Source organism: Eretmochelys imbricata, chromosome 7, assembly GCF_965152235.1.
Source record: "Eretmochelys imbricata isolate rEreImb1 chromosome 7, rEreImb1.hap1, whole genome shotgun sequence".
Taxonomy (NCBI): Eukaryota; Metazoa; Chordata; order Testudines; family Cheloniidae; genus Eretmochelys; species Eretmochelys imbricata.
This window is the reverse complement of record NC_135578.1, coordinates 77,476,968-77,494,773: the sequence shown is the minus strand read 5'-3', so window position 1 is coordinate 77,494,773 and position 17,806 is coordinate 77,476,968. Positions and strand designations below refer to the sequence as shown.

Here is a 17,806-nt window from a genome sequence, read left to right as displayed (position 1 = left end):
TGCTTTGAGCAGGGGGTTGGACTAGATGACCTCCTGAGGTCCCTTCCAACCCTGATATTCTATGGTTCTATGATTCTAACCAGTGCTGCAGCCCATAGAGCAGCCCAGATCAGCTGCTGTAATTAGACAAGATCCCAAGGCAGTCCAAGTTATGCTGGTGGCCTCTCCAGACCTGGGAACTGCCCAGAATCAGGAGGGCACAGAGGTGTTTTGCCTGTGCCTTTTGGATAATAATAATAATTTTCCTACAGACTTGCCCGAATGCATTTGCACAACTTTCAAATGTATGTTTATGTGTGCGCAAACAATTTTGTGCATGTAAGTAGATGAATTCTCAAGTTCTGTGGGCAACTTTATGGTGGCGACTTAAATGTATTTACTGAGCAGGCTCCACAAAATGTAACTGCAGAATGTAACTATTTCAGCCACTCAATTTAATTTGTTGACAACTGAGATTACAAAACAAAACAAGAAATTCAGCTGCGTCAAACTCCAAATTTTCTTCACCAGACACAGATTACACAGACAACTAATTTGTTCTACAGTATCTGCCATTCCATTTACAGTACATTTTGTCTGCAATACTTCAGCTCTGATTCCTGCCATGTCCTGGTAGTGAGATATAAGCCTGTGTTTACACAGGCCTCATAATTTATCTGGAACTAATTTAGGTAATTTTGACCTTCAGATGACTCTGACCCTCCCAACCTCCTTTGCCATTTTTGGTAACATTTTAGTGTGTATCATTTGTAAATGCCAAAAGACATGTTACTAATAAGTCAAATACCTTGTTTGTCTTATTAGCCATTAGTTTTAGACCATTTTATGTATTTACTGAAAAGGCCCAGAAAGGAGCCAGACTGACAGTGCTGAACAATCAAATCCTCTCTTTATACCCACAAAATATTTCATGGTATATTGTAGTGGATTGTGTCTTATGTATATCACATTTTATTTATTCATGATGATGATGATTTTGGAAGTTCTGAATTCATTCTTTAATGGAACTATTTTTAACCTAGCACCCATAATCCTATGTTAAGGACAAAAATTCTCTTTCTTCTAAGATATATAAATTTAATGTGCTTGCTCTTTGTTTCTGTTGTTACCGATGGTGATTTTTTTGGTGACCAATGCTATTAACAATTGCACACGTGATTAATTTTACTCTTGTAACTATTTAAAGAATCGGACCTTTTATGATGTCATGTAAGCAAGTGAAGGTGATTAAGACTGACATTTTCCTAGATCAACTGTTTCCTGAAAGAAACTGGCAAGAGATAAGTTGATGTGTATTTGCGAAGGGAAACAAAACAAAAAAAGAGGGTAACTGTCATCTTTCACTAAACCTGAAAGCTGCTGAACAGTTTGTGCCAATATAGTTAAGCATTCATTCCTATTTCCTTTATACATCTCAGGGGTTCATAACTCAACTGTAAAAATTTGATCTGAACTGAAACATAGCATATTCACTTTAAGAGCGACAGACCTATCATTTAAAAATTAAACAAGTAAAAGGAAGATGGGAAAATACATTAATTAAAAATGTAACAAAAATTAGTTATTTTTGTATTTGTATAATTTGAAAATGACTTCAAAGCTTAAATATACCAATTTATTTTTTATTTATTAAAAAATATGTAAGCGGCTGAAATAATGGCTTTTATATATGGTGTACTTTAGTGTATGTGTATATATATTTTGCTCAGCAATTTGGAAAGGATTTTTAATATTCATGCATACCCTTGATTAACACCCAGATTAGTTGTTAGCTGGATTAATATTCCACTGGGAAAGTTATAGGGTCTGATCCTACACCCACTGAAGTTAAGATTTCAATAGAAGTAAGACTAGGTCTATGGTTTCATAGGTCAAAACACTACAAACTACATGGATCTGATCAGTCTAAATACATAGTTACCCAAGAGCACTGTGGTCTTTCAATGAAAGAACCTTTGTTCCATAAAAACATATGAAAGTTTTAGAAGGAAAAAAAGATAAAAAGTTAAGATGACATTCATAAATACCACGACAACTTTTACTTTAGGGCTAGAGGCAGTTCATTTTTGCACTGTGCCTCGAGCACTGTGGGAGTGAGATTTTCAGAATCCCCCACCTCATCTCCCCACTGCTCAAGACAGAGTGTGCTGCACAGGTGTATACCTAGTACGATGTATGCTCCTCAATGTGCTGGAGGTATTATTCTTCACTACCTCTCATCCCTTTTTGCCCATCTGCAAAAGCAAGGGATACAGTGGCTCTGTGAAGCATGCCACCTGCCATGTGATGGAAACAAATGGCATGGTATACTGGGGTAAAGAGTGTCTTACATCCCCTTACTCCCTTGCACTGGTATGCAGGATGAGCAACTATCCAGCCTTACATTTGTTACATTTAAAAAATACATACTGCTGCTTGTTTGCAGCCACATCTCTTTTTGTGCTTACAACAGCAGTAGTTTGCAAGCTGGTGATGGACCTCTTTTGTATTGTGGTACAGGCTGCCTAGTAAAAGCAACACACTAATGATTTTTAGAACAGCGTTGTACATAAAACATGGATTTCCTATTCCATTCATGAGACCATCCCAAATTGGCTTTGAACGTAATCTATGTTCAAAATTCAAATAATTGTCATGTTTGCAGTATTGTTATAGTCGTGCTGGTCCCAGGATATTGAGAGACAAGATGGGTGAGGCAATATTTTGTATTGGACAAACTTCTGCTGGTGAGATAGAGAAGCTTTCAAGTTACACAAAGCTCTTCTTAAGATCAGACAGATGAAAGTCACCTGAAGAAGAGCTCTTTGTAGCTCAAAGCTTATCTTTTACCAACAGAAGTTGCTCCAAAAAAAGACATTACCTCACCCACCTTGTGTCTCAAATAATGTTCACGAGTAGTATTTATTCATTATGGCCTTGAGCCAGTACAGTACTCAAGTACATAACTTTAACCATGTGAGTAATCCCACTGAAATCAATCGGACTACTCACTGGTTTGAACTTACATACATGATCTAGTGCTTTGCTGGACTAAGGCCTAAAACTATGCCATTTATAACTGAATCATTAAGATAATGCTCTACCCTTTCCCTCCTCTCTCCATTCCTCACCACAAAAAAACAGGGGGGAGGGGGAGGAATAACTTGCTGTTGCCCAGTTGAAGCATAGAGAATCTTCACCATCAAGACCATGAAATAGGATAGAGTGTTAGTGTAAACTTTGAAGTCATTGGGTTGTATCATTTGAGGCCAGAGCCTTGTTATTTAAGTAAATGGTTTTGGGTTGTTGGGTTGTTGTTTTTTTCGGGGTGGGGAAAGGGGGGGTGTTAGTGTAATGTTCAGGAGTTTTTGGCAAAGTTTGATCATGTTAAACTAAATAACTCTCTCTTTTTATTGGCAGATACTTTACAGTGCTGAATTATTAGAATATAAACATAACTGATATTGGAAAAAAAGTATACCTGATCTTCAAGTAATTGATTATAGCCTTGGCTTGATCAACACTGAAGAAATCCAAGCCACCACTTTTTTCTGAATGAGACTCCCCTATTCCAGCCATTGCTCTCCCAAGCTCTTTTATGTTGTCTTCAAGCGTCATGTGTTTGGCTGCAATTCAATCCAGAACAAAAACTAAACATAGATGTGACAGACGTTTTCTTGGCACAGTACTGAGAGACTTTTTTAATGTTGAAAAGTTCCATTTGAGGCCATGTAGAATATTTTTTTAAAAATTGGACAAATTTTATTGCTTATTTCCATTATTCTTAAAAAAACCCAGTAGTCTTAACATTCCCTCACAACACCATCGATGGTCACTTTGTCCTGTAGGGACAAAAGTAGATGACACACAAACTACTTAGTTGATAGCTTATTTACTCAGATATTGACATCATAATTACATGAACAGAGAATCAGGGACAGATTCTATTTCAGATGCTGAACACAGAGGTATCAAAGAATAACCATGGTGGGAAGAGAGGAGAGTAATCTTAGATACACAAAATACAGTGTGAACAGGAAAGAAGCCACAGGAAGTGGGAAGACTGAATAATAGAATTGGGAATGCCAACAAATGGGGAGTCCCCTAGAAGTAAAGCAAAAAAGGAGTGAAGTTGTGGGGTTAGAGCAACACATGAAGAAGGGACAGAAGTCACACCTGGAAGGGAACTGGAGGCCCTGCGCACTCCTACGAGGTGCTAGGCACCATAAACTCCTACTGACTTCAGTAGCAGTTGAAGGTGCTCAGGGATCTGAAGGGATCAAATCTGGGCACCAAATGCTGTCCATGGCTGTATTTTCTACAGCCTTCAATCTTCAAGCTAGATTGCAGTCTGAGACTAGCCCTTCTTTGAATTAGCACTCTTCCAACTGAGGCACAACTAACAGATGACTAATCCAAAGTAGTATTACTTATGCTGCCTCAGGCCCTGTTTAAGCATTTATTTATGGATGTGCTTAACTTTAAGCACTTGCTTAAGTCCAACCACATGCAGCAAACCATTTTAGCACAACATGAACATTAAAGACATGCCGAAGTGCTCACTGACTTCAATAGGAATTCAGCACACGCTTAAACTTAAACCCACATGCCAATCTCTCTCCTCCAGCTTCTCATTCTCTCTTAGAGTTCACCTCCCCACTCACCTCTTTGCCCCAGTCTCTTTGTCCTATCAGTTACAGTTCTCTCCTCCCACCTCCCCACACTGGTTCTCAGTCCCAGTCTCCTTGCACAGTGAGTCCCAGTCTTCCCACTAGCTTCCAATACTTGTCTCCTGGCTAACCAGTCTCAATCTCACCCTCCACCCCAACTTCCAGTTCTAGTTCCCTTACCCCTCCAACCAGTTTCCAGTTCTAGTCTCCCAATCCCAATCTTCTCTCCCAGGTCCAGCTCATGTCCCCATTGCATATGAAAAGGCAGCTTTCTTCTCCATGCTCATTCAAGGGGGGCGGGGGGTAGGAATACTGAGATCACAGGAGACAGACTCCCTTGTTCTCAGACAAGATGTCTGAACCCAGCATAGCTCGTAGCAGAACAGCGACTGCAGGGAAAGTTCTGCTCAGCCCCAGGATGGAGCATGCTCAGTAGAGACAAAATCTTCAGTGAGTTAACTGCTAAAATCTAAAAAAAAAAAAAATCTACTAAGCATATGTAAATAGTGATTTTTTTTCCCCAAAAGCTTATAACTTCACCAAATTTGGGCAGATTTTCACAAGGACAGAGAAAGACACATCCCTGATACGCAGGTCACCCTCCTCCCAAATTTCAAGTCCCTGCTCCAAAGCATGAGATGCTTAAAAGAGAGAAGAAAAAAAAAAAAAGGTCATCAGGATATTTTAACATGGGCAAAACAATGTATTCTTCCACACTCTCATTGAAATAGCGGAAGCGTTTTAGCTGAAATTTTCCAAAAAAAATTCAGCCTGAGGCAGACACCTGGCATGGAAAATTTCAGCCCAAATGGTTAAAGTTTGGCAAAGTCTTAAGCAACTGAAAATAGGGTTTTATAATGGAAAATGTCAGGCAAACCTAACCACAGCCAGCACTACCAGTCCTGCCTATAGTATTATGTATACACATACACGAACACAGATACACCCAGGAAAACTCATTTCTGATATGCTTCCATTCTTCTCAATAGTTTCATTAGTACAGTTAATCCATATTAAGGTATTCGTGTAGTGAAGACTCTATAGCAAGACAACTGGAATTCCTAACAATTATTTTCCTAACCATGATGCATATGTACATTCTGGCAAAATTCCTAACTAATTCTAGTCAAGGACCTTTTGCAAGGTAATAATATGGTAAAAAGTTGTTATATGTTTAATTTTTTTAAAATTCACCTATTTTTTCTGAAGGAATAAAAGTTTAACTGCAGCCAAGAGTTATATCCAAAATACAATGCACACACCATGCTGATACTCAGGGAGAAAATGAATAATTTAATATTTATTTCTAATTAAAATATTAACTACTTACATTAAAAACAAGTAATTGAGAGAACATGCTAAGTTTCTGTTCAAGTGAATATTTTAAGAATTATACTTACTGCTGAGGTTCTCCAACAGAAAGTTTAAGATGGCCATGAATCCTGAGAGCTGTAGATGAGTGAAGTCCATCTCTTTAGCCCACCAAAATCCAGACACATAATAATCTAGTAAAACAGCTTCCTTCAAAGATGTCTTAATTTGTCTGAAATTGAGAAACTCTTCCAGTTTTCTGTGGTGGAAAGGTGAAGTATAAAATCAAGGGAAAGGTTCCACAAGTTTGATTTAGTCTGCCTGCAATCATGTGTGTATTCCAGGCAACTGATTCAGCTATATCATTTAATACATTAATACTGTTCACAGGACAAATCAGTAATTAGCAACATGAACCCAATTCTTCATGTTTCCTCAAGCACTGTTTAGGTATATTAAAATACAAGTTATGATGATACTACATTTAAGTGTAAGTTATGAAGAAAAAATGGTACGATGACTTCATCTGTATATCAGTGGGTGCACTTGACACATTTGACTGATCAAAGGTATCCCTTCTTGTATCTTTCGGGTGAGATGTGCAACCACAAAATCAAAAGTCTTCTATGTAACAGACATGTAACAGATATAAAGGAGATCTAAAATTCACAAATTATTGAGTGAGATGAAGCTGAAAATCCAAGAGAAAATCAGCTTTTATTTTCTTGGGAAGTTTTAGGGTGAAATGAGACTAGAAAGGAAAAATACTGTGAACCCTGTCTTCACATACACTTATAAAAGTAAGCTTCATTGCAACTCCACTTTCTACAAAAAGGTCCTAGCTGCAGCTCCATCTGGGAGCAAAGTCGAGGTTGCAGTCACAACACTATGACTCAAACAGCATGATAACGTGACACCTGCCTTTATAATAATAATGATAATGAACATAATACTCACTGGTGACGATAATTGATTTTACTATGTTGTACTAAGAAATCTGTCTGGAACACTCAAACACAAATGGGTCAGGTATGCAGCGTTAAGATGTAAATTAGGTTTAGGCTAAAGATTTGGGTTTGAGGCCAAATCAAGGCTAGGGTTTAGGCTCAGAATGGATGGTGACAAAATCCCACAAGTCATTCTTGTGCAATTTCAGCATCAAATGGCAGAATTCTCATACCAGCATTTATTGTTGCAATATTTCCTAGGGTATCTGCAGTAAGCTACAGCCATTCATGCACAGGCCCATACCCTAAATACTGACCCCTGCCATGTCCTGACAATGCAGTTTTAACGAAGCCATGCTCCTAGGGCCTCCCTTTGACTGCAACAGCCCCTAGGACCCATCAGATGACATAGAACAGAGAAAACTTTCTAGGCTATATTTTTTGTCAATATAATGTCATTTTCAGAATTCTTTTTCTTAGTATGTTTAATATAATCAATCATCCTATTTGCCTTTTCGCTGCAGCTGTACTGAGTAGCCATCATTACTCCTCTTAAGTCTCTTTTCTCAGTGGTTCCTGCAAATTCATCACCATAAAATTTCTTCACCCATGCTTACATTTTTTCAAAATTTAGTGTTATCTGCAATGAAGTTGTCCAATATTCAACATGTTTAAATCCATCTGGAGTTTGTCACAATTCTCCAAATCTTTACTAATCAACTGCATAGTGCTATACGCAACCTTCACCAACTCAGCGTACACTTCCTCAGTCAGCCTATTATTGATTCCTGGGGACCTCCTTACTCTTTATCTCTCTCATTACGACTCTTTATTTCTCACAGCTACACAAGTTTTTAATTGATAATAAGACTTTGCTCTTTATCTCAGGCTATTCATGTTCTTTAATGCTCCCTTAAGAACAAACCTTACATTATATCTGAAAATTCAACTAAATAATATTGGGTAAAATTATCAAAAGTGCCTAAGTAATTTCGTAGCATAAGTTTCATTTTCAAAAGTGATTTGGGCACTTAGGGGCCTAAGTCTCCTTGAAAGTCAAGTCACTTAGACGCTTTTGAAAAAGTCTCAATCTTTATTTTTTTCTAAATAACGAAGTTCAGAAAGGAGAAATTTCTCCTTAGTAAAGCCATGCTTTTTTTTTTGACCATATTCATTTATGCCTATTGTGTTCAGAATTAGTACTATCCTTTTTTATTTTTCTGCATTAATGCAATGGATTAGAGAGGGACAGGGCTGGGGACTTCAGTTTGCAATTCCGCCAATATACCTCAACTGTGTTTTAGAGAAAATAGTTTAGATTCCATGTTCTCTCGGTCCTTGGCCAGTTAAGATGGTCAATAAAGATGCCAACTGTGATAATTGTTTTTACTTCCCAAAAAATCTGAATCTTTTTTCTCTGCTTCTTATTCCCTCCTAAAAAGACAAAGTACTATCAGACCTACGAATAGGCAACTAACTGTTCACGGTGTTCACAAAGCCAGAAAGTTATACTGTTGAAGGATACAAAAAAAAAAGAGATGTGTTTTATTAATCAAACTAGTGAACAATATAAAGGCTCACTAGTGAACAATATAAAGAACATAATTCATTAAGTTTTGTTTAAAGCATTACCTCTGTTCTACATGATGAATTTGTGCAGCTGTATATATACAAGTTGGTTAAAAACACTGAGTCATGTACTGAAATGGAAGTGGAGCGTGGCCAACTGTGAACTTTCCAAAGTTTGAAACAGTCCATATCCTCTGTCTTATAAGCTTTTGCCAACATTATGCTTTCACAATCGTTATTTCAAGGGAATTAGGGTTTTCTGATATTCATTTTTTCAATATTCTGCAATGTATGTGATTGACACAATGAGATTCTTTATATATCTTCTACTATTACTATTGCTATTTTTTTCATGGAAGATGCTCAGGTACTATGGTGGTGGGCAGCAGTAAAATCTTTAGATCAATAGACAAAACAAGGATATTGCTATAACACATCAGACACATAATCCATCGAGCACAACACTGGCCAGGAAACCTTACAGTATATAAAAACGATGCCCTATGGTGAGAGACAGATGTTTCAATACTGGTACTAAATTGTTTGTGCTACCTAAAATGCCCTTGAAGCATCCTCTTTTCAGTCAAATGCAGTACATGTCATAATTTAAGATCCATCTGTGAAAGTGTATATATATCAGCTGAGATGAAGAGAAGCACAAAGGTCTCTCAGTATTTTCCTTTCTAATCTTAGATGAGAGATTTTGACAAGAAATTGTGTTACAGGGTGATAATGAAATTTGGTCTCAATTGACGTGAATGTTTCATTCTCTAATGCCACAAGTAGGAGATCTATTGTGCAGAGTAAAAGAGTAAATGGGGGAAAAATCTTTTTAATATTAGATGGGGAAAAATGTCTTTCCAATTTCTCTATGGAATCCCACTAGGTCAACAATAAGTGATCTTTTTCCTAACAACAAAGAGAAAGAGTATTTCAAGGTAATGAATCATATCTTTTTAATCTTATCTAAAACATTTGTATTTATCCACTAACGGCAGAATTTTCAAAAGTACCTAAGTAACGTTAGAGCATAAGTTCCATTGACTTTAGCTTGCTAAGAACTTACTGCTAGGTGACTTTCAATGGGACGTGTGCGCCTCAGTCACATAGGCACTTTTGAAAATGTCACCCCTGAAATTTAAGACCAACACATTCAATTGTGGATGCCTAAAGTTTGACTCCTAAATCCTTAAGAACGTAGATAGCTTCATATGAAGCTTTTTGCCACTTTCCTAAGGGTCAGTTTTTATTATATCCAAACTCCTCTATTTTTTCAGCTTTAGACATTAATCTGAAACCTAAAAATGAGGTCTAAGACACAGGAGGAGGCAGTTTAAAGTGCTCAATTTTGCCCTACTCTACTCACATTGAAGTCAATAGGAGCTTTACCATTACCTACAATGGGAGCAGTCAGCCCAACTCACTGAGCACTTTCGAAACAAATCACACCTGTATATATTTAAAAACATCGAATATCCAAAACCATATCAACTTGCAATATTCATACAAAGAAAGTGAGCAAAGGAGAAAGAAAAATAAAAAGATGGAGAGAATATAGGAGAAGAGTACATTCTGAGACCAACATATTTTCTTATTTACTCCATTACTGCCATTGTCCCCAAGCGTCCCAAAAATTGGATTAAATCATCATTCACTTAGCATACAAGTCTTCAAAAAATGCCATTTGCCCACATATATAAATCAATATTGCAGTGCTGGTGGAGTTAATTTAACCAGCTATATTAAAATAATTGTCTTGCACAGAGTACTAGTGTTATTCATTTCTTTTGCAAATGAGATTTTTTAATTTCAATAAAGTCATGAATTAGTATCATAGTGAAAGATCAAGGTAGTGGCAAGTTCACTACTTTCCTTCAAGTTCACCACCTTCAGAATTTGATTTAACGTAAGTCTTTTATGAAGGCAAGATCACACCAAATGATCAATATCAAAGTTATCACTCCTGATATCTTCAACAAAAACAGTCAACTGATAAATCACACAAGTTCTCTTTCACCAAGACACAAGCACCAGCATTATCTATATCTGTTATATATTACTGTTACTTACTTTTGAACTCCTTCTACATTTTGTTCTGACAAAGCACTAATTTGGGGAAGAGAAAGAAACGTCCATGCCATAATCTCTCTACCTACAGTATCTTGTTCTTGGCCTTCTTCCTATACAAAAACAGTAGATTGTATTTAAAAAATCATCTAATTTACATAACACTTTTGTTCTCAAAGAACTTTACAGAACGTTCGTACAAAGATAATTCATCCAACACCAAAATAGAAATGCAGGAGAAATTTTCTGCCAGCAACACAAGACAGCAACTGTGTTTAGGGATGGAGGTGAAGTTAGGTGGATACATGAAAAATAACTTGTTCACCCACCTTAAAGTAAAGGGGAACTTTTACTTTTAAAAGACAGAAATTGCTCTACCATTCTATTTGCTCTGTACCGAGAAAAACAAATGCTTGACTTTTCCCTATTCATCTCAGTGGCATGTTAACCACTAAACCCATTTTTGACAATTTAATTCTGTGCAATTAAAAATAAATACATGATTTTCTAATAGTCTAACAACAAAAACAAGGAAATGTATACTGTGATCTAAATTATGTAACTACTTTTCCAAAGAAAATGTATACTCATAATGCTGAGAATAATTGTTCCCCTGTGGTGTGTATAAGAAATACTCATTCAGAAATATTACAAAGCAGGATATGTGGTTGATAGTAGATGATAAACTGAACATGAATTAACAATGCAATGGTCTTCTAAAGTCAAGGGAAATACTTGACTGGATTATATAGTTGACTTCAGTGGGAAAATTTAGAAAGTCAATCAGTAGGCAAATAAAAATTTGTTATTAGAATAGTTAAGTAATGAAACAAGATGTCAAGAAAAGTTATGAAATCACTGTCAGTGTCTGACACTTATCTATTGGCTAGTCTACACTACTAAAATGTCCTGTTGCTGATAATGAATGGCAGCAATTGGTGCAGATGAACTTGTGATGAACACAGTTCATACACAAGCTTAGACAAGGTCAAACTGTGTTCAGCACCATTTCACTAACAGTGATTCAACCTTGCTGTGAGGATTCAAAGCACTATAAAATGGAAGCTATATCATTACAAAGTTTTAAAATGGAATTGCTGTGCAAAATGAATATCTACTAATAGTTTTTGGATATTTCTGTAGTGAAGCAAAAGAAAGTGCTAGTCGCACTAAGACATCATGAATTGTATACATTTTTATACTCATAGGATTCAATACCACTGAAGTCTATAAGGATTTTTTCATTTACTTGAAAAAAAATGAGGTGGGATTAAGCTCCTGGAATAAGGTTTGTGCTCAGTTACACACACAAAGAAATGGAAGAGGGCCTCCAAAGCTGGCTCAGCTTCAGCATCACTGACATTCACACTTCAAGGCAGTATGAGTACTGGTAAGGTGGGAGTACAATTTTGGACTGGTGCTCTGCTAATTCTACCGATAGCCAGAGAAAGAGACACTGAAGAGTACCCCTTCTGCTGCTGCAGAGTTGTAGCATGACTTCCACAATCTTGGAGATGGCGTAACTGGGCAGCTGATTATGGCTGCAAAAAACAGGACTGCAAGAAGCAATGAGTACCAAAGATCTACCGGACACACTAATATTTGCTGGTTAAGCATTAGTCTATTTTCATATGTACTATAGTTGATAATATTCACTCTTCTTAGCTTTTCATTTTATACTGTCTCCAGCGGTAACAATATTGACCTAAAGTACGTTTCAAGATAGTTCAACAGCATGAAAGTAATGAAGAAAATAAAAACTTCCCTCTGACACAAGTAATGGTAATAAAGCATTTATTATGAAAAAAACTACTCCTATGTTATACCAGTGGTTCCCAAACTTGTTCCGCTGCTTGTGCACGGAAAGCCCCTAACGGGCCAGGCCGGTTTGTTTACCGGCTGCGTCTGCAGGTTTGGCCGATCGCGGCTCCCAGTGGCCGCGGTTCGCTGCTCCAGGCCAATGGGAGCTGCTGGAAGCGGCGGCCAGTACATCCCTCGGCCTGCACTGCTTCCAATGTACATGGTAGAGGGGCATTGCTGGCACATGATGGCATATATCACATTGGTAAATGTGCAGGTGAATGAGCCCCTGATGGCGTGGCTAATGTGATTAGGTCCTATGATGGTGTCACTTGAATAAATATGTGGACAGAGTTGGCCTCAGGCTTTGTTGCAAGGATAGGTTCCTGGGTTAGTGTTTTTGTTGTGTGGTATGTGGTTGCTGGTGAGTATTTGCTTCAGGTTGGGGGGCTGTCTGTAAGTGAGGACTGGTCTGTCTCCCAAGATCTGTGAGAGTGAGGGATCATTTTTCAGGATAGGTTGTAAATCTTTGATGATGCTCCACCCTCTTGTCAACTGTCTAAATGGGACATTTTGATTACCACTACAAAAGTTTTTTTTCTCCTGCTGATAATAGCTCATCTTAACTAATTAGCCTCTCACAGTTTGTAAGGTAACTTCCAACTTATCTGTGTGTGTATATATATATATATATATATATATATAATCTTACTATATGTTCCATTCTACGCATCCAATGAAGTGAGCTGTAGCTCACGAAAGCTTATGCTCTAATAAATTTGTCAGTCTCTAAGGTGCCACAAGTACTCCTGTTCTTTTTTCAAAGAAAAATGTTTGCAGGACAGTCATAAGGTTAAACATCAGATATTGAAAAGCTCCAGCTCTTAAGTGAAAAACAAATAAGATAATGGTGGCTTAAAAAAGTATACTATGAGTAATACCAGAGAGGGTCTTTCGACAGACTGGTGTATCCATGAGACACATCTGTGAAAATTACTGCTGATATGATATCCTGGAAGAAAACTGAACTATGTCCCTCAAAAGAGACAGAGAAAAATGAATGTAAGAGTCTCTGTACCTCTCAAAGATATTTATTTATTCACATGTATATGAAACTACAATATAAAGTACTCATCTAATGCTTTGGGCACCCATGAAAATCTTTTAAAAAAATACACTAATAAATAAACAGACCCATCAAATACCTCAGATCAAATCAAGTAACTCAAGCGTGTAGAAACCTGAGCACCTCCTCCAAAACAGTGCCACAGAACGGCGGGGGCTATGACTGTGGACAAAATGGAGGCCAAACAACTGTCATATAAAAGGTTGCAGCCCACTTATTACTACCTTATAAGGCATTTCATTATTAAATTAACTATCAAATATTTTAAATCCAAAATCTGTCTATATGAAACAATTAAGATACAATTCTTAAATAACAATTTAAGAGAGCCTCCATTGTCTACTCCAACACTGGAAAATTAAAATCAACAGCCACTATTTTTAACCACTGTACTTCTCTTGCTGTCACATAAATAAGGAAGAAAACAAAAATAGCCACATTAATTTCAATTCCATTCAAACGAGAAAAACAGATGTGTCACATGCAAATGACAAAGCCTATAAACTAAGAAATGGAAGTTTGTTCTCATATGTTTGGTGTATATTTAAAGCAATAAAAAGTAGAAATCAACAAAACAGAAAATATCAGAAGCACTTGTGTCCTTTTAATAATAAAATATTGTATTTTTCTGAGATGCCACAATTCAGATTTCAAGAAGATTTTGGATCAGCATATATTTGTTCTGAAATTAAACTTTTACTATTACTAGACAATCTGCAGCTCTGAAAATAATGAAGGATATCTCAGTAATAAAAATACCAAATGAAGAAATAAGACCCTGTTTATATTGTATGTTGCAATATTTATGATTCAAATGTTGTGTTTTCTGCAAACAGTAATATATAATTGTGTGTTTCTTAGAAGGTCAAACAATTAAGACTGTTTAATCAATCTAAAACAAAACTGTGTCTTGAGATCCTGCAGATGATAAAAAGAGTAAAAATAATAGCACAGTGTACCCTGTATTATGTAGCGCACATAACAAGTAACATTAGATTCAGCCAAAACCTGAAACTTATGTAATTTAATGCAGAATGCATGACTTCACCAAGTTCGTAATCAAATAAATTCTTGAGACAATAGTATACACTATAAACTTAATTTAAAATACATTAAATGAACTAAGAAATGTGAGTAAAAGATTATAAAACCTAACAAAAATAGACTATGTGAAGAAATTTACTCTGAACTCTTTATAGGAATTGTTATAAAGTTGTAGAAAAAGAAAATACTTCTGTGATATATTTCAAATACAATATATTTTCTACAAGTTGCCTTCTTCTGTATAGTATACTTATTTTAAACCACAATTTAGTTGATTGAATCGTACCAATTTTTTGCTGTTTTCCCGACCAACCTGTTTACAGATACTAATATAAATAAAAGTAATATTTTGGAAAGTATGTAAATCTCTCCTAAAACACTAGAATATTTAGTAATACATTTTACAGAAGAAGAGGATTTCCTTCAACACGGGCTTTTTAAATTCCCACTATCAAAGAGAAAAAGAATCTTAGAGTTTTGTATATCAACCCATCACCACAGTGTCTGAGTGCCTGAAGATGTCAAGGTATCATTATAAATTCAAGCCTAATTTAATGGTGTCCAGTTTGCAGATTAATTCCAGTTCTACTGTTTCTCGTTGGAGTCTGTTTTTTAAGTTTTTTTGTTGAATAATTGCAACTTTTAGGTCTGTAATTGAGCGTCCAAGGAGGTTGAAGTGTTCTCCAACTGGTTTTTGAATATTATACTTTGATGTCTGATTTGTGTCCATTAGGCTTGAATAAAGACTGGGAGTGGATGCGTCATTACATTAACTAAAAACTATTTCCCCATGAAAAGAAAAGGAATACTTGTGGCACCTTAGAGACTAACAAATTTATGCTAATTTTCCCCTACTGTTACTCACACCTTCTTGTCAACAGTTTGAAATGGGGAATCCTGATTATCACTACAAAAGTTTTTTTTTTCTCCTGCTGATAACAGCCCACCTTAATTGATTGGTCTTGTTAAGAGTTGGTATGGCAACCCCCATTTTTTAATGTTCTCTCTCTCTCTCTCTTTCTCTCTCTATCTTCCTACTTATTTTCCACTGAATGCATCTGATGCAGTGGGCTTTAGCCCACGAAAGCTTACGCTCAAATAAAGTTGTTAGTTTCTAAGGTGCCACAAGTACTCCTCCTTCTTTCTGCTGATACAGACTAACACAGCTACCACTCTGAAACCTGTCAGTGAAATAGGTCAAGCTGACACGTCATAAAGTATTGTCAGCACTTACCTTTCCATAGGCTAAATCTTCTGTCTGTTCCACTTCGCAATTTTGAGGAATTTAACTTTATTCATGCATTTAAACATCTGAAACCAGCACCTCTGACTGAAATGAAGATCAGGTTTATTTTCTAAAGCTCTACAGAGGGCATGGAATCTGCACATTAAGGCATTTGGGGTGAAATAAGTCCCCAGAATAGACAGAATTAGCAAAATAACACTATCTCATGATACCATCTGAAATATATGGATTTGGAGGTAGAAAGTTTGAACTTAAGCAAATGTCGACCTAAAGAGGAATAACTTGTACTCTTGAGCTTCCTCTGAAATGCAGTCCATACAGAGTTGTGTATCTACCTGTGAAATCACACATCTATAAGCCAAATCTGAGATCTAGTATAGAAAAAAAGAGCATTCAGGAGGAATCTTGTGAGGATTTGTGAAACTCCCTAGAAGGCTTTAGGTACATAAATCAATGAAGGGATTACATGGAGACAAAAATATAATATCATCTGTGATAAATCTAATCTTGTTCCCATACTGTTCATGTCACAAAATAAAACTGCATGCATTTCCCTCAGACCAACAATGAAATTTTAAAAATTAAGATGCTCTCTCAGCATGAATAAACCAAGAAAAATCTGTATACTGAGAAGGGTCTATAAAGGACACAGCATATTTCAAGTACAATAAACATATATCACAAAAACTTCATTTAAAAACCAATGAAAGGTGCTGAGAAACAACAATAGACTTACCTATCACATAATTTACAAATTCACAAGCACTTAAAAGCAACTATAGTTAAGGACATTATAAATTTTACAGTCCACACAGAAGGAATAATTAGTTCATATTAAGTATGAAGTAAAGTTACTTTATCACAGAACAACCTTAACGTTGATAACCTTAGCTAATCATTTCCTCGCTTTTAATGAGACAATCGGTAAATTAAAAGAGTTGTCAGTTAGCAACCTCAACTGGTTTTAGAAAAGCTTTTGGTATGGGAATTTCCCACTTTGTGTATGTGTGTGTGTTCTGCTTAAACTCTCTTTATTGTAAATATTACAAGTCTATACCATGCATAAAACTTTCATTTCATTGTCACCAACATTTTTAATGCATGCACTCTTCTTTTTCCCTTTTGTACAGCTAACTGGAGAACTAGTAACATCTCAAAGGTTTAAATAAACAGGATGTGACTTGCCAACAGATTATTAAACAAAAGGAGTGAGCACTGCTGGCCAACCTCATAACAAGAGTCCTGCCTCCTGCAAAGCACACCTGCTCACAGGCAGGAGGCGGCTGAACTAGCAAGGCCTGGCTGCACCCCTTCCCTTCTCCCTGAAGGCGGGGCTAAGGCCTTGCACACTCAGGGTCAGACCCAAGCCTGCGACCGCCCCCAGCTCTGGCACCCAGCGCGCGGGGCTCTCTGCACCTCGGCACACTTGCCGCTACAAACCCGCCCGGGCAGCCGGCGCGGGGGGCAGCCGCGCGGAGCTGGTGCCGGGGAGCGGGAGGCTGCCGTGACGCGCCCGCCCCGGCCCACAGGCGCTGCCTCCAGGCGGGATAACGGGGGCAGCCCTCGCCCCGCCACGCGCCATCCTCGAGCGGGGGCCCCGGGGCCGGCGGAGGGAGCTGCGGACACTCGCTAAGGGGCGGGGAGCGGAGCCGGTACCTGCCAGGTTTCCTGCCCCTTCGCCTTGGCCGCCATGCCGGGCGGGCCGCGCGTCTCTGCGTTGCCCTGGGAGGCGGCGGGAGCGACGTTAGCGCAGGGGTAGCGGCCGGGAGAGCAGCGGCCGCGCAGGGCGCTTCCCGGCAGCGCGATCCGCCCTCTGTGATCCCCACAGCCCCCATCCCCTGCGTGACCCCCCCAAAACCCCCATCCCCTGCGTGACCCCCCACAGCCACAGCCCCCATCCCCTGCGTGACCCCCCCCACAGCTCCAATCCCCTGCGTGACCCCCCCACAGCCACAGCCCCCATCCCCTGCGTGACCCCCCACAGCCCCCATCCCCTGCGTGACCCCCCACAGCCACAGCCCCCATCCCCTGCGTGACTCCCCCACAG

The 17,806-nt window shown here is 38.1% G+C and overlaps 1 protein-coding gene across 1 annotated transcript in view; it reads right to left on the bottom strand.

Annotated features, from left to right (window-relative positions):
- The window catches only part of CABCOCO1 (ciliary associated calcium binding coiled-coil 1), a 63,656-nt gene extending 46,205 nt beyond the window's left edge, over positions 1 to 17,451 (bottom strand). Inside the window, exons 1-4 of the mRNA XM_077822683.1 lie at positions 17,416 to 17,451; positions 10,547 to 10,656; positions 6,050 to 6,219; positions 3,461 to 3,605 (exon numbers count right to left, since the gene is read on the bottom strand). Of these exons, the coding sequence (XP_077678809.1) occupies positions 3,461 to 3,605; positions 6,050 to 6,219; positions 10,547 to 10,656; positions 17,416 to 17,451 (461 nt within the window). The remainder of the gene's footprint in view (positions 1 to 3,460; positions 3,606 to 6,049; positions 6,220 to 10,546; positions 10,657 to 17,415) is intronic.
- Positions 17,452 to 17,806: the final 355 nt, after the last annotated feature.